This window comes from Polyergus mexicanus, unplaced genomic scaffold (assembly GCF_030449975.1).
Source record: "Polyergus mexicanus isolate NDT 795.1 unplaced genomic scaffold, iyPolMexi1.0 SCAF_9, whole genome shotgun sequence".
In the NCBI taxonomy this organism is placed as follows: Eukaryota; Metazoa; Arthropoda; class Insecta; order Hymenoptera; family Formicidae; genus Polyergus; species Polyergus mexicanus.
The window spans coordinates 3,475,297-3,493,724 of NW_027223329.1; the positions used below are offsets into that span (position 1 = coordinate 3,475,297).

Below are 18,428 nucleotides of genomic sequence, written 5' to 3' on the forward strand. Positions count from 1 at the left end.
AAAACAAAATTATGTCATCATCTGTCACGTGACGTTATTTGCTAAAGAAATATTTATTCCAAAAGCAAAGGGTGATGTTTGACGTATCTACTTCACGCTCCTCCCACGCTAAACGCTTTTTCACGACGCGGCGAGATACAACGAGGCTCTGCACAACGAGATATCGCTTTTCTAATTTAAAACGAACGATGCCCTTCTCGTTATATCATTGTAATAGTCGATGTACCCGCACACAGATACAAGCGCAGCATCCGTACGGTCCATGTCCGCGCAGCGAGTGCCTTCACTGGGCGTGCATCTGTATCGAAGACGAAGAAGAGAGGGAAATGCACACACGATACACAAACACACACACACATATAAAATCGGATGAGAAGCAGAGGAGATGCGGGACGGAAAGGGGGTGGCTCTCGAGAAACGCGGGTTGAACCGCGCTTGGGTTTTCGCATAGTTTATCAATGCGCGCGTAGGCTCACTACGAGAACACTATGGCGAGGCAATAGATTACAATTATCCCAACACGCCTGGCCAAACGTGGGAGTGTGCAACGATGGCTGTTACAGGCTGATCGGTTTCTCTTCGCTTTCTCTCTCTCTCTCTCTCTCTCTCTCTCTCTCTCTGTCTCTCTTTCTCTTTCTCCCCCTTGTTCGTTCCTCGAGTATAGCCTTGTCTGGTGTCTTCTCTGTCTCGCGAGTTCGAGCGACGAGGCCGGATTAACTGTTCATTAGCGGGTGCCGATGATTGCCAAGTAGACTCGTGCTTACAGATTCGAACACTTTGGAACCGCAAGATCTGAAATCAGGATTTAAGTTCCGTTACTGTTGTATGTGTGTGGGAGGGAATTTTTTCGCCTCTTTTGGGAGGAATTGAAACGTAACATAGATATGTCACTATTGTATAATTACGTCTATCTGAATCTAAATTTAGATTTATACGTTATTTTTTTTTTTCTAATTTAATTTGGCTCCAGTTCGAGAATTGCCGTATTTAATATAATATTTATATATTTTTAGCCTTATGTGTTTGTGTAATCTTATTGTCATGTATAAAAATATTGGTATTATAGAGTATGAGGCAAAAAATATTATGTCTATATTTAAAAAATAAAAAAAAAATAATTTCTTTACAAAAAAAAGAAAGAATCTCTTTAACGCGCTCCAGTAAACAATCTCCTTCTTCTTCTTCTTCTTCTTCTTCTTCTTCTTCTTCTTCTTCTTCCCCCTCTCTCTCTCTCTCTCTCTCTCTCTCTCTCTCTCTCTCTCTCTCTCTCTCTCTGTCTCTAGGTCGCTGTATGTGATCCCACGCAGAGATCAAACGAAACAAGCGATGCCGCTTCTTTATTATCTTCGCAGAGAGTTTCGCTTCTCGATCAGAATTACGATTCGATGCGAACTTCCTTGTCTTGGCGCGATACCGTTCCACGTCGTAATCACGTTGTATTATTCTACCTTATCTGCCCGCGCTTTACTCGTCGATCGATTGATCCATCGATCTGCGAGTGGCTCGAGAGAAAGGAAGGATGTCTTAAACGCGGCCAGAATTGATTTAATTCGACCGCCCTTATTCAATGAGAAACCTCTGTGTGTGTGTGTGTGTGTGTGTGTGTGTGTGTGTGTGTGTGTGTGTGTGTGTGTGTGTGTGTCCCTCCGCCTTCGTCGAAAATCGATATCGATATTCGTCGATTTTTGACAGTAATCGACGAAATAAATCGGCATTTATTGCTCCATAATCTCTCGATACCGCTAGGCGCTTATAGTCGAACCCGGAATTGATCCGAGCCTCGAAATTGCAGCGAGAGAATGGCACATTGGGACTCTGCAGTCACCGAACGGTGTCTCGAGATGAAGAGGAACGAGAGGCAGAGTCTCATCATCTTCATTATCATTCCGGCGCACACGTGATCACGCTTCGCTTCGCTTCTCCCACACGCGCGTGCGAGCGAGCGCGTTTCCTCCCCGGAAATAAATTGCTCCCCGTGAATTGTTGCTTATCGAATACGATTTCATTCGAGCATTCGTAAGGAAAGATTTTTTTTTTTTTTTTTATATTGGCAAGATATCTTTTTTTTTTTTGTTTTCTTGTCTTATTCCATGATATCAATATTTTTTATTGTTAATCGCCATACTCATTTTACGATTAAATGATTAACACGTAAAATTGAAAATATATAATTAATATTATTGAATATGACAGCTCGAACTAGAGTTGAATTAAATCTGAAGAAAAAGAAACAATTCAAATTGTGGGATCAAAATGTTTAGAGCTTTTGGCATTTTTTTTTCAATTATTTTATGTAAAATATGAAGAGTTTAGGTTTAAATGATATTTTTATGTAAACGATAATGATCTACATGAAATATGAAAATTTTATCGATCGAATGTAAAAAGATGTTTGGAAACAGATGCGAGAGTTTCATGCCATAGAGATAGTCGCTAGAGATGCTGACTTAATAAATAGCAATCTCAATCGTATTGCGAAAAGACTCGAGCAGTTTCTGTCCGACATCGTTGCGGAACGATATTTATGAATCGGCAACTATTCATTTAGTTCACTTATATAGAATTGACAAGCGGGCATTACGGGCATTAGAAGAGAGGCGTGGACGTCGCTCGACGAAGGATAATATCAGCTCCCGAACTAAGTCCAGACACGCGTGGCAAGCATACGAAAAGGATTAAAAAAGAACGGAACGTTTCTCTCGCGAGAGCGAATATTTCTTCTCTTAGAACGGCGATCCTTAAGTAAATTAATGTCTTCGAAACGCGTCTGCTTTGGAGATCGTTAATAACAGCGCCGCGTTGAGAAAATTGAGCGGCTTATTTGAGATTAATTATAGCTTTTCGTATCAGCTTGTATCCTGTTCATTTCGTATTGACAATCCCTTTCGTTCACCTGTATCCTTTCAGGATAAAATATACCGTCTTGTATATTATTATTATTATATGGGGTAATTTCACAGATGGAACTTTGGGGCGATGCGTGGCGCCGGGCGTAGAGACGCAGGCTGGTAATCGAAAGATTCCAGGTTCGATCCCGCTCGGGTCCCATCTTCCCATATGACTCAAAAAGAGTTTTTCACATATTATCCTACATAATGCCTATATTGGTTTATCATATATTATCCTATCCAACAATACCTATATTAGTTTATCATATATTAACCTATCTAATACCTATACCTAGTTAATGGTGTATAGACAATTCCTTTCGGAAAGTCTTCCAGCCATATCAGAGAAGAAAAAGAAGAAGATGATGGAGCTTTGCAACCGAGGGAACGCTTTTATATATATATATTACTCGATTATAATTACGTAAAATTTATTTTTTATATAAAAACTGTGCACAGAAAATACACGATGATATTTTCTGAAATTTAAACCTCGCATTATGGCATCTAATAAAATAAAGAATTTAATATATCTCAAAGAAAAATGACATTTTATTTAAAGGAAGTTATTATTAATGCGATTATCGGGGAGATTGTTCAATCGAAAATTCACAGTTGAGAGACAATGAGGTAGCGTTGAAAAATGTTTCCGCTCGGTCTCGCATCTTGAAACGCGTTTAATAATTCCGACATTCCTGTAAACGTATTCGTATGTAAATTGAAAATAATACACGAGAGCGAAGGGTCTCTCGAACATCGATCAAGGAAGCACGCCCAAGATGAGCCGGTCTTTTAGAGCCCGATGTTGAATGATGAATAAAACTTGGGCCGCTGAAAATCAAGTTTTTCTTACTCTTTAATATGATGAAAAAGTAAAATGAATTAAATCGAAAAACAAGAAAGAAAATCTTTGTTATGGAGGGGGGGGGGGGGAGAAACATCTTCAAACTCGTTGAAAATTACACAGAAAGTAAAGACTTTTTGTGTTATTATCCCTTTTAAATTATTTCATTACTTTAAAAATTAACGTATTGATAAAACATTACATTTGTAAAATTCATAATTTAAATACATAATCCTGTTGCGCGCGATCAACATTCTAGTAACGAGAGGAAAGATTTTAAGATTCGAGTGAGGAGGAATCGGCCGCTTTGTGTACGTGCATTCACAAGGGAATTAGCTGCATCATTGTCCGCGCGGACGGAAGAGAGAAAAAAAAATTATCCACTGAATGTAAATATGATAAAAATCCACGCGTCATCCGGTTGACGAGGAATGTTCCTCAAGGCGTCGCGATGCATCTCTTATGCGCTGCTTTGCAGAATCATTCTTCGATATCGAACGACATCGAGTCGTAGATCGCTTATCGATCGGGTTCGTTTGACGTCAAAAATTGTCATTCCCGTTTGTTCTTTTCCCTCTTTCGACATCATTCGTGTAGGCAGAACGAACGAGATTATAAGTAAATAAAGAGTACACAGAGAGAAAAGTTTCTTTGGATTTAATAAATTTTGTTATAACCAAAGAAATATATAATGCTTGAAATGGTCCAACCATACTAATGTTTGAAGTAACAAATATGATTGTTTGATTTTCAAATGATATATTTATTTATTTTAAATAAAATATTTTTTGAATGAATTTCATTTTTTCTTTAACTTAAACAATTATATTATTTTTTCAAACAATATTCTTCTTTTATTTAAAATATTCATTATATCGCTTTTAACAATTTAAATCAATCTTAAAACAAGTTAGATAAATGGCACGTTACTGCATCTTTCTAATCAAATCTTTGAAGCATCTTAGGACCATTAGCATATAGAAAAATTTAAATTTACTTATTCGGAATTTCTAACCGAATAAATGAATATCGGACATTTATCTGTCCGATTCTCCAAAAATCAGTTTCATTATCTGAATTCTCTTCTATAGAGATTTTATTAGAAATAAAACTGATAGAAATAATTGTTAAATGTTATTAGCCGTATTTTGCAGGCCTTATTCTTATGACAGAAACTTGAATACGAGTATAGTGAAGTATAGCGCGCCGCATAGCGGTAAGCGAATGAATTATACTATTCCAAATAATAGTTATTTTTCCGTCAAACAACATGGTTTAATGCAACGAAACGATTAAATTTTTTATTCAACAAAATAATGTTTCGTATAAAATTATATTTTTGTAATGAAACAAATATAAGTCAAACGAATAGATGCTGACTTCTTTTTTCGTCATAATATTATAATTTGTTTTTCTTTTTTCGAGAGACGAGATACGACTGTCGCGGTGTAACTTCGTTACATTGATCTAAGCAGATTAGCTTGCTGCTAGAGATTTAGAGAATAAGTGAAATTTCTAACATGAAAGAGTATACAATTTTTTCGCACCTGCCTCGCTTCTTTAGGATTATCCCTCAATACAACGTAATTAGATCATCTACAGTGAGAGATGCGTCGCGTGCGTGCTACATTCCATTCCTTTTTCTTCGTTTTTCTTTCCCTCCTTGTTTCCTTCCCTTGCGACTCTTCGCATTACACGATGCAACATTGTGCCGGGGCACGAATCTCTCCGGCTCAATTTGTATATGAATGAACACGTATTATATATCCGCACGTTGTGTGTTGAGAAAAAACGAAGAAGCACCTGGCCATTAAGACCACCTGGTCCAAAGATTGCCAGAAATATCAAAACACATGGATTCGCTTCGTTTTCCTTGGTCGAGAAATAAATGTCAAGTCAGCCGCGGTAATTTTAATAAACATGACTAAAAACATTGTTCGATAATAAACTCAATAATATATATAAAATCATTAAAATGACAGCTATTTATTTATATGTATGTGTCTGTGCGTAATAGATGTTTATTCAAATTTATTAGATTATTAAAAATAAATAAATAAATAAAATTAACAGAATGTATTTATTTGATGGAAAAAAATGTTATTTTTAATATATCATGTTACACTGACATTATATGATTTTTTATATATGATATTTTCCTATTTCAAGGTTTCACCGGCACCCAATGCGAGATCGACATAGATGAATGCGCGGCGAGGCCGTGCCTGAACAACGGCATCTGCTCCGATCTCATCAACTCCTTCAAGTGCAGCTGCGCCGACGGTTTCGCCGGCTCCCACTGCCAGATCAACATTGACGACTGCGCCTCGTCACCATGCAAGAACGGCGGTACCTGTCAGGATGGCATAGCGAGATACACGTGCGAGTGCCCGCCCGGCTTCACCGGCGCTTCTTGCGAGACCAACATCAACGATTGCGCGTCGAATCCTTGCCACAGCGGTACTTGCATCGACGGTGAGAACAGCTTCGTCTGCAACTGCTTCCCTGGCTTCACCGGCAAACTATGCCAGACCCAGATCGATGAGTGCGAGAGCAGTCCGTGCCAGTTCGGGGGTAGATGCGAGGACCGCATCAACGGTTATCAGTGCATCTGCCGACCGGGAACATCTGGTATCAACTGCGAGGTCAACGTCAACGAGTGCTACAGCAATCCGTGCCGGAACGCGGCCAGATGCATCGACGGTATCAACAGGTGAAGCTTGAATCTTGAAGCTTGAAGGAACTATCTATCGCCAAGACGTCTTGGTGATATTTTAATGAATCCATTAATCTCTACAGATGATAATTAGGATGATGGAATAATACGAGTGTAAACATAATTTTGCAAAATCCTCGATTGAACCAATACTTATTACTCCTCTCTTTTTCAGATACTCCTGCGAATGCGAGCCCGGCTATACCGGCCAGCATTGCGAGACCGACATAAACGAGTGCGCGAGCAATCCGTGCGCGAATGGCGGTCGTTGCATCGACCTGGTGAACAGCTTCAGATGCGAGTGCCCGCGCGGCTACTATGACGCCAGGTGTCTGAGCGATGTGGACGAATGCGCGAGCTCGCCCTGCCTGAACGGCGGCACCTGCGAGGACGGAGTGAACCAGTTCATCTGCCACTGCCTGCCCGGTTATGGTGGCAAGAGATGCGAAGCGGATATCGACGAGTGCGGCTCGAATCCTTGCCAACACGGCGGCACGTGCAACGATCATCTCAACGGTTACAGCTGCAAGTGCCTGCCCGGTTACGCCGGGACCAACTGTGAAACCAACATCGACGATTGCGCCAACAATCCCTGTCAGAACGGCGGTTCCTGCATCGATCTCGTCAATGATTACAAATGCGTCTGTGAGCTCCCCCATACCGGCAGGAATTGCGAGGACAAGCTGGATCCTTGCTCACCGAACAAGTAAAGATTCTTCTCTCTTCCGAATTCATTTGCACGAGGAGGAAAACGATAGTTAGATTTGCCTATTGTGAAACATCACTGTGAAACCGACACTATGTAAAGTCGACATTGTAAAAAAAAAAAAAAAACTGTAAAAAAAAACTGATTGACACTTCAGACAAGACGTCTGCAATTCTTTTGCAGACACACTGTCTGAATTTTTAGACACACTTCAATTTTCAGAAAAACAACTGAGAGATGATTAAGACAGACTGTCTGAAAGTTCTTTCCGATACCCAGATCTGAAAATTCTTTCTGAATTTTCAGACACGTTTATCGGAATTTTCAGAAAAACGGCTTTGACGATTAAGATAGATTTTGTCTGTAACTTCTTTCATGTACTCAAAAAATTCAGACAAAAACGTGCCTGAATTTTTCGAAAATTTTTTATAGTGAAGATTACCGTTTATCGTATGATTGCATCCTATTGTCTTAATCAGAAACAGAATATTTCGGAACATAGTCTAGAAAAGATCTTGGAAAATCGATTCTCGAAATTACACAGAATTTAAAAATTAGATTGCATTTAAAAACTTCAATATTTTTCAAGAAACAAGCATTTATTTAAAAAAATGCAACTCAGGCAAAATCGCTTTTATACTTCAACTTCTTCGTAGCATTTATATATAATAATGTCCGCTTTTTTAAAAGCGCTTTGTTTGACAAAACGTATCTGCGTGCGAATCTATAGATACAATAGAACGATTTTATAACCCGTTGCTGCGTCATTTCCAGATGTCTCCATGGTGCAAAATGCTCGCCATCGTCCAATTTCCTCGACTTTGCGTGTACGTGCACGGTTGGTTACACGGGTAGATTATGCGACGAGGATGTCGACGAATGCGTGATGACATCGCCATGCAGAAACGGTGCCACTTGCCGGAACACCAACGGCTCTTACCACTGCGTGTGCGCGAAGGGCTACGAGGGCCGTGATTGCATCATCAATACCGATGACTGTGCATCATGTGAGTACCGGCTGTTCTTTATTCACTACAGATGCAGATCTGCGGATCTTGCGCCCTCATTTGAGTGCCTTAATGCGAATCAGCAGAGCGTCATCTGTTCCATCGTCTGCGACGACATGGATTAAATTAAACGCATTCTTTTTTTAAATAAACAAATATCGACCAAATGATACTCAAAGAAATTATCTCTTTGCTGATTACAGTTCCCTGTCAGAACGGCGGCACCTGTTTGGACGGCATCGGCGATTACACGTGCCTCTGCGTAGATGGTTTCAGCGGCAAGCACTGCGAGATCGACATTGACGAATGTCTATCGCAGCCTTGTCGGAATGGAGCGATTTGCAAGGAATATGTCAACTCCTATACATGCCAATGCCGGCGCGGTTTCTCTGGCATCAATTGCCAAACCAATGATGAAGATTGCACCGAAAGTAGCTGCATGAACGGTGGCAATTGCATCGACGGTATCAACAACTACACATGCGTCTGCAAACATGGCTACACGGGTTCCAACTGTCAGTATCGTATCAATGAATGCGACAGCTCGCCTTGCCAGAACGGCGCTACCTGTCACGATCATGTGCAGTACTATACCTGTCATTGTCCATACGGCTATACGGGTACGCATTGCGACGCGTATGTGGACTGGTGCGCCGACAGTCCGTGCGAGAATCAGGCTACGTGCGTGCAAGTGAAGAACAAATATCATTGCAACTGCTCGCCTGGATGGACCGGCAAGGTGTGCGACGTGGAGATGGTTTCGTGCAAGGACGCCGCGATACGGAAGGGCGTGCCTGAAAAGAATCTCTGCAACAACGGCACCTGCGAGGATATAGGCAACAGTCACCGTTGTCATTGCCTCGAGGGCTACACCGGCTCGTACTGCCAGGAGGAGATCAACGAATGTGACTCGGCACCGTGTCAAAACGGGGCGACATGCAAGGACCTCGTCGGTTCGTATCAGTGTCAATGTACCAAGGGCTTCCAAGGTCAGAATTGCGAGCTCAATGTTGACGATTGCCAACCGAATCCCTGCCAGAACGGCGGCACCTGTCACGATCTGATCAACAACTTTAGTTGCTCCTGCCCGCCTGGCACTCTCGGCTTCATATGCGAAATCAATGTCGATGACTGCGTGATAGGCGCCTGTCATAACAACGGTACGTGTACCGACAAGGTGGGCGGTTTCGAATGCAGGTGTCCGCCCGGTTTCGTCGGACCGAGATGTGAGGGCGACATCAATGAGTGCCTGTCGAATCCATGCGCCTCGCCCGGCACCCAGGATTGCGTGCAACTAGTCAACAACTATCATTGCAATTGTAAGCCCGGCTATATGGGTCGTCACTGCGAGATCAAGGTGAATTTCTGCGATAGCTCGCCATGCCAGAACGGCGGCGTGTGTACGGCTAAACAAGACAGACACACGTGCATCTGTCCTAGCGATTATCACGGTACGAATTGCGAGTTCGTTGGCTCCTATTGCGATGCCGAACCGTGTCAGAACGGCGGTACGTGTCGCGTCACCGGAACCGGCTATCGATGCTACTGCACGCCAGGTACGACGGGCGCGCACTGCGAATTCGACGCCCGGGACGAATGCAAAAGCAACCCGTGCCAACAAGATGCCCCTTGCGTCAACAAGATCGACGACTACGCCTGCGATTGTCCTCCCAAATGGATTGGCAAGAACTGCGAGATATACGATCCGAATTATCCTGGTGGCGTATTCGGTGTTCGATCCAACGTCAATGTCCCGAAAATCTCGAACGCTTACGATTACAATACAGAGCGCGAGCGCAGAAAGTGTATCGAGAATCGCTGCGAGGAGAAGGCCGGCAATAATCACTGTGACGAGGAATGCAACAAGCACGCGTGCAACTTTGACGGGCAGGATTGCTCGCTCGGTATCAATCCATGGCGTAATTGTTCAGCGCCCATCAGATGCTGGGATGTATTTATGAACGGGGTATGCGACGAAGTCTGCAACAACCCGCAGTGCCTCTTCGATGGCAGAGACTGCGAGCGAAAAGTCGCCCCTTGCAAGTGAGTAATTATTTTCTTGTTAAATTTTTTAATTATTTAGTATTATGTTGAATATTATATGTCATTTTTAAAATACATTAAAGAATTTAATTGTTATTGAACTTATTAATAGCAAAATTAGCTTTTCTATATAACAGACTTTTAATCCATCAGCTCGCTATATATTTTGAATGTTTCTATAGACTTCTACGTTTTATGAAACCTATTCTCTTTTTCAGATTTTTTTATATCATATCATATATTAAGATTCTAATAGATTGTGTACATATATTTATTACTTTCTTTGTGCTTCTTGTAGTCCGGTTTACGATGCGTACTGTAAAAAACATTACGCCAACGGTCATTGCGATTACGGCTGCAACAATGAGGAATGTAACTGGGACGGCCTCGATTGCGACAGAGAGCCACCGTCTTTGGCTAAAGGTGCCATGTCCATTGTCCTGGGGATGGACATGCAGACCTTCCGCTCGAACGTCGTGACCTTTCTGCGGGAACTCGGCAACGAACTGAGGACGACAACACGCGTGAAGCAGGATGAACTCGGTAACGACATGATATATCCTTGGAAACCCGAGAGAGATCCCAACGTTCACACTAGCATATTTGGCCGGCCGACGATGATCCATACTAATAATCAAAATGGTGTAATCATCTACCTGGAGATTGATAACCGCAAATGCATCCCAACTTCCTCGGTGATGTCGACGTTGAGTACTTCCCGTCGGGATGCCACAGGATGCTTTCCATCGGCCACTGAAGCGGCCGAGTATTTGGCCGCCACAGCGTCGAAGCATACGCTGTTGCGAAACTTCCCTATCGAGCAGGTGCGAGGTGTCGTAGATCCTCAGAGTCCGGAGTATCCCGACAGTCCAACAAATTACAAGTATGTTTTTATCGGCGTGGTTATCGTAGTACTCGGCGGTTTACTGATGGGCGTGCTGGTGACCGCGCAACGGAAACGCGCCGTAGGAGTCACGTGGTTCCCTGAGGGCTTTTTGAGAACCAGCAGTGGCAGCGGTCAACGACGCCGCTCACGTAGGCGCGGTCCGGACGGTCAGGAAATGCGTAATCTGAACAAGCAACCATCAGTGAATTGCATGGACCTAGACGTAGTGACTGGCCGGGTGCAATCTCAGTGGTCTGACGACGAATCCGATCTACCACCGTCGAAACGGATGCGCGCGATCGAGCCGGGTTATGCGAGTGACCATACCGCTATCACAGACTATGAGGAAACCGAGCCGCGCATGTGGACGCAGCAGCATCTCGATGCGGCCGAGATTTGTCGACCGGATGCTGGCGGTGTGCTGACGCCGCCCAGTCTGGAACACGGCCAGGACGTGAACGCACGCGGTCCATGCGGCATGACGCCGTTGATGGTAGCGGCGGTGCGCGGCGGTGGCCTCGACACTGGCGAGGAAGAGGACGAGAATGATGGCGCCGCGGCGAAGATCGCCGATCTGGTCGCCCAGGGCGCCGACTTGAACGCCAAGACAACGGACAAAAGCGGCGAGACGTCGCTGCATCTGGCCGCGCGTTACGCCCGGTCCGATGCAACCAAGAGACTTCTAGATGCCGGCGCTGATGCGAATTCACAGGATAACACCGGCCGTACGCCACTACATTCAGCCGTCGCGGCCGACGCCATGGGCGTTTTTCAAATCCTGTTACGGAATCGGGCGACGAATCTGAATGCTCGTATGCACGACGGCACGACGCCATTGATATTAGCGGCGCGTCTAGCTACCGAGGGTATGGTCGAAGATCTCATCAACGCCGACGCCGACATTAACGCCGCCGACAACAGCGGCAAGACTGCGTTGCATTGGGCGGCTGCGGTCAACAATGTCGATGCCGTCAACATATTATTGGTACATGGCGCGAACAGAGATGCTCAAGATGACAAGGACGAAACCCCGTTGTTCCTCGCCGCTCGCGAGGGCAGCTTCGAGGCATGCAAAGCGTTGTTGGACACGTTTGCCAACAGAGAAATTACCGATCACATGGATCGGTTACCGCGTGATGTCGCCAGCGAAAGACTACATCACGATATCGTCAGACTACTTGACGAACACGTGCCGAGGTCGCCGCAGATGGTCACAGTCATTCCGAATGGTCCTCTCATGGGTAAGCATCTTTATTACATCTTTATTATATTTCTATTATATATATATATTTATATATATATATATATATATATATGTGTATTATAAAACACGTCCTATTTTTGTATAAAAATTTTATTACCAGTAAAAAAATGGAAAGGAAGAATAATAAATATAATCTTCAATGAAGAAACACTATCGTTGATTAAGTTTGGCTCAATGAGTAAAATCATATAACATAATTATTCCTTTTCTTTGTAGGCTCTCCGAATCATCCACAATTAATCACGCATCCCACAGTAATCGGCTCGGCGCCGAAGCAGACCAAGTCAAAGAAGCGGCCAAAGGCGGGCGGTGCGGGAAACCCAAACAGTCCGGAATCGGAGGGCGGCGTGGTGGTGATGGTGAGGCGAAAACCATCAGTGAAGAAGCCGCCGGCCAAGCGTGGCGCTCAGCCCCCAAACCAGGAGATTCCGCAAGGAGCGGAGGGCGCCGATGGCAACTTGCCAACAAGCCCGTACGATAGCGCAAGTCTCTACAGCAACGCATTACCCCTGGTGGCTCATACGGCAACGGCAAAACAGCCGCCGCCATACGAGGATTGCATTAAGGGCCAGTCGATGCAAGGCCTGCAACAACTCGGTCTGGACACCTTCGCGACCAATTACGGGCTGCCGTTTCACGACCAGCTCCTAGCACCGCATCAGCGGCAGCAACAGAGTATGGTGAACACACTATCGCCGCCGTACAGCAATCAATCGCCGCCACATTCGGTGCAATCCAACATGACCCTTTCCCCGCAAGCGAGTTACATGGGCTCGCCATCGCCGGCGAAAAATCGGCCGTCGTTACCCACCTCGCCCACCCACATCGCCGCTATGAGACAGGCGACGCATCAGAAGCATGGCAGCATGCCGCCAGTGGGATTCGACTTCGATAATCTGCCATACACGTCGAGTCAGGCGCAACAGCAGCAACAGCAACAGCAGCAGCAACAGATGCAGCAGACGCAGCAACAGGTCCAGCAGCAACCGCAGCAACAGCAACAGCCGCAGCAGCAACAGCAACAAAGTACACAGCAACAGCAGCAGACGCAACAATACTACCAGTACTTGACGCCGCCGTCTCACCATTCCGGACCCGATGTCACGCCGCAGCATCTCATGCAGGCACCCGAGAGCTTTCCGACGCCATCGCCAGATAGCCCGGGCCACTGGTCCTCAAGCTCGCCCCATTCAAACAGCGATTGGTCCGAGTGCATAGCATCACCCACGAACGCCTATGGCGCCGGAGGCGGCACTCACCAAAGCAACAAAGGTTCCGAGGCGATCTACATATGAGACTGGAACGATGCTCTCTTCCTCGCGCGAGTAAATCGTAAATCGTGAAAGAGAAGAGGAAAGAGATAGGTATACGAACTGTGATCAGCTCGTCGCGAGTTCGAGCGTCTCTATAAGTGTCAAAAATGGACGACTAATATATGATAATGAAGGGCTCTTTCGCCGTAATTAAATTATAGTGGCAAGAGGGTATTTTTATATCTTTTTTCTGTTTGTATGTGTGTCGGAAGAACTACCACGGTGCTCGCGCGCCGCTATTATTATGGGTTTGTTCTTTACAGCTGAACTGGCTGCACTAGTTCAGAGTTTATTTTTTTCTTTCCACATTAAAAGGAGAAAGATAAGCTCTAAACTAGTGCAACCAGTTCAGCTATAAAAGAACAGACCCTATGTATATTTGTACGTATCAATGTTAGGTTGAATAAATAATTATTCACGGATAATATAATTACGAATATGTATTCGTTATTATATATTTATATTCATCAATGATTATTAATTGATTATTAATCAAATTCCGGAATATATTTTTTGCTCAACATTGATGCGTATAAATATAAATAAATATATATATGTGTATTGCGTATCAGGGAGGAATGGAAGATTTACGATCAAAGATATTACAAGACATACTAAAATTGCAAAACCGATTGTGCCTCTCTAATGCGATGCGATGTTTTAGGAAAATTGTGACCGAAGAATCGCGCGACTTATGAAAAATAGCCGATATATTTTTGATATCTATCGATTTTTATTATGTCGCGACGTCATACACAGCTCAATGAATAAACAGTGCCTTCGACTTGCCAGTATGAAGGTTCCCGATGGACAATAATTTATATAAGGGAGCGAGACTTTACTGCTCTTTGCACAATAATTGTATATACTACAATAGATTTATCGTTCGCCGCTGTGTCTGTTATTCCACGGAAAGGACTACATAGTATATAATATTCTATTTAGTGCCTAATATACATAGTGCGTATCTTATACACGAAGAAATTTGTATCGAATCGGTCTGCGATTTTTTTTTTCCTTTTTATTATACTCTTTGATAGATCGATCTTTTTAGACTCCGAACGCTAGGATAATGGCTGATAACAGGTGAGCGCGAAATGAGAATTGTGCCTTCGAGTTCCGTAGTAGAGTATAAGACACGCAGGTTCTATAGATGAATCTATTATTAAATATTATATAGAAAAGAAACGCAGCGTTTCCAAATGGCCTCTAAGCGGATCGAATGTTTATAACTGGTTGATGTATTAGAGACGCCAGTTTTATTTTATTTTTTTTTTTTTTATTGACAACATGTAATGTATTGTAATGTAACATAATGTAACGTAAAGGTGGGTATACACTTAGCGAACGAACACCGAACGAACAGCAAATGCGAACGTCTTGTGAAACGTTTTGAACGTTTTTCTCGCACGAATTGTCTTTGATGTACCGCCTCATGAGAGAATCGAACGTTCTGTTCGCATTCGCTGTTCGTTCGTTGTTCGTTCGCTAAGTGTATATCCACTTTAAGGTGAAGAGAAACGACGGCAGGACATCCATTATGTGTACGGTCGACGGGAGCTTCAGAGAATTCGTCCTTTCAGCTCGCATCGTTCCATACATAGACATTCCATTGCGTATGGCGCGCCAACAATCCTTCTCCTCCCTTCGATCCTTCCCCCTCGCGCTATTATGTCCGTCGGGAAATCATTTATTAACAAAGCTAGGGTAATCGTTAACGTTAATCTAAATATCGATCGCCTTTAAATTAAGTACTCGGCGCGGAGCAGTAGGACAGTTCTCTGGTCTCTTCTCTGCCAAAGCCAAAACAGCATTTTTAATGTAATAGTACGATCACGGCGCGTACAGATGGTAATGAGTAATAGCGACGCATTATTTTGTAGAAATTGTTTGTGTATGTGTGAGAAAAAGAGATAGAATTTATGTACGTATGTATATGTATGTATGTGTGAGAGAGAGAGAGAGAGAAAGAGAGAGGAGATAATTAATTATTGTTGCGGGATGAAATAAGTTCATGCGCGCGCTTTTGCAATATATGAGCCAGTGAGATGCATCTTCGTACGTTATGCGAAGACCGCTACTGGTATCATCGGTACGATCTGTTTGTAGTATCGTCGAAGCTCTGTTTTAATCTTGTATCGAAAGATGAGAATGTAAAATGTAAATACTCTTTCATTCTATCCGCTCATATCTTTTAAGTGCTCTGTTTAAGTACTTTTATATAATTGTCTTTTCTCTCCTGAATTCTTGTACAAACACACCTCGTTTTTACATATTTTTTATATATTATATAAGTTTATCTATATATATATATATAAATATATATATATATATATTGCTATATTTTATATGTATTGTATTATATCTTACTTTTGTAAGATGTATACCGCATACAATAATCATGTCTCTTTCATTATATTAATATCACATAACTGTATTGTATATTGTATGTAATTTGCTATTGCATCAAGGATTGCTGTATATGTACAGGATACTTGATGCAATTCTAGATTACATATAGAGCGATGTGACGGAGTTCTTCTTTTTAGAATCATGAAGCGTATCATAGGTCCAACGTAATTTCAATATCTTTTTACGAATGTAATTTCATAAGAAAAGGATGTCTTTTTTATACTCTTGTATCATTTAAAAAAAATTATTATACATATCTTTAGAACTGCCCATACATATCATGAGAATCATGTGAATTCTACAAAATAATGAATGAGAACATAAATATATGCACGCATATACAAGAGAAAGAGAGTATATAAGTATTTTATAAGAAAACTATATTTTTTTAACTGTATTCTCTTATAATATACTGTGTCACAAGTAAGATAACTAATTGCACAATGCAAATAAAAGTACAATTTTTATAAAGAGAAATTCAGAAGTACAGAATAAAGATCTGCAATTGATCCATTTGTAAAAACAAACAAAAAAGAGATAAGCAATACGTAGATATTATACGTAACATTGTCAAGCGTTGGGCAATTTTAACATGTGTTCGAAATTTAACGACAACTGCTCTCTGATGCACCATCATTCTGTGTTAAAACAAGCGGTATAGCTCTAGGCATTACGATATAATAATTTACAATTATTTACGATATAAGTTAAGACACACCGATTATTATACAATAGATCTTGTTATTCCTTTAATCTGTAAAAAGTACTGAATTTTATTAGCATTAATTATTCACAATAAGCGAATTAAGGATTTGTTCGATCCTATTATATCCTAGCTCCGTACTACCCGCTCCCATATTTTTATAAATAAGTTATGTCTTTTAAACAGATGTAATAAAATAAAGATAATCTAACATCCATATAATACAGCTGCATTTTTTTTTCTGTATCTTATACCGCTATGTTTTTACAAATTATATATACAAGTATATACTTGTATATCATCTGTGTCTTATATCACAAAAGTTTATATAAACGGTATTATAATAATCATTGATACAATAGAATATAATAAAATAGTATTATATCATCGACAATTTACAATTTTAGAAAAAAAATTATTTCGCTTTATGTGTGTGTGTGTGTGTGTGTGTGTGCATATACATACATACATATATATTGTGTGTATTAATACATACATATGTATATATATATTTTTTTTTTATATTGCATATAATTGAATTTGTATTATACAAATGCATTGACAAAATATAAGCTATCATTAGCAAAGAATATTTAAATGTCTTCCTACAATCTATTATTATAGCCTATACTAGAGATTTGCTCGTTTTTCCTCCATTTTGGAGAAAATCACCAAAAAAAAGAAACAAAACAAGTTCTCGTTTTTTTACTTATTTATTTACATTTTATTTATGTTATCATCTATTTAATGCAGATAATGTTCGAAATGTTGCCCTCTTGTATCAATGCAAGCATTACATTTAGCACTGATCTCATTAATTGCAACTATAGACATTGTTCTAGTGATATTTGGTGCACTGCATCTATGATTCGATCTCTTAATTGCTCTCTTGAATTGATTGGCGCATTAACAGTAACACATTATGTCTTATCGTAGAACCGGTCTTAATTTACTTACGACTAACGACATACGGCTTATTGTAGAACGGGCCTTATTATAAATTTTTAAGAGCCGAATTACAAAATCTGACTGTATATATAAAATTATTAGGTATACAAAAAAATATTTTGAACGCGATAATAAACGTTACCAATCAATCACCAAACGAGTAGTGAAAAAAAATTCCCAGCAGTCGAAATGAGGGATGGGCTGAGGCGGGGGGGGGGGGGGGGGTAGTCTAAGAAAAGGTTAAAAATTTGTTTACGATTTTTTTTTTTTTAAATAAACGGAAAACTACCAAACATTTTGGATGCGATACCAAACATTAGCAATCAACCATTGAACGATTGGTGAAAAAAAATTTCCAAAAGTCAAAGGCGCGTTTAGGGGCGCTAAAAAACGGTCAAAAATTTGTTTACGATTTTGTCAAAAAACGGGGAACTACCAAACTTTTTTAATACGATACCAAACATTACCAATCAACCACCAATCGATTGATAAAAAGAAAATTTCCAAAAATCAAAGTAGTAGGGCTAACTATTGGAAGGTGCGACACTTTCAATGTGAATAACAAAAAATGCCATCTTCTGAACTGCCGTCGCGTCGCGTCGCGACGTGGGAACGAACCCTAAGGAAGAACAGAAAAAATGGATTTAGCTAGATGAGAAACTTGAATTGTATTCCGAGTTGTGATGTAGATGACCATG

The 18,428-nt window shown here is 41.5% G+C and overlaps 1 protein-coding gene across 1 annotated transcript in view; it reads left to right on the forward strand.

Moving 5' to 3' along the window:
* The window catches only part of N (neurogenic locus Notch protein), a 99,744-nt gene extending 82,757 nt beyond the window's left edge, over positions 1 to 16,987 (forward strand). The window contains exons 4-9 of the mRNA XM_070301632.1: positions 5,902 to 6,445; positions 6,624 to 7,154; positions 7,929 to 8,161; positions 8,365 to 10,204; positions 10,503 to 12,331; positions 12,571 to 16,987. Of these exons, the coding sequence (XP_070157733.1) occupies positions 5,902 to 6,445; positions 6,624 to 7,154; positions 7,929 to 8,161; positions 8,365 to 10,204; positions 10,503 to 12,331; positions 12,571 to 13,649 (6,056 nt within the window). The 3' untranslated portion in view covers positions 13,650 to 16,987. The remainder of the gene's footprint in view (positions 1 to 5,901; positions 6,446 to 6,623; positions 7,155 to 7,928; positions 8,162 to 8,364; positions 10,205 to 10,502; positions 12,332 to 12,570) is intronic.
* Positions 16,988 to 18,428: the final 1,441 nt, after the last annotated feature.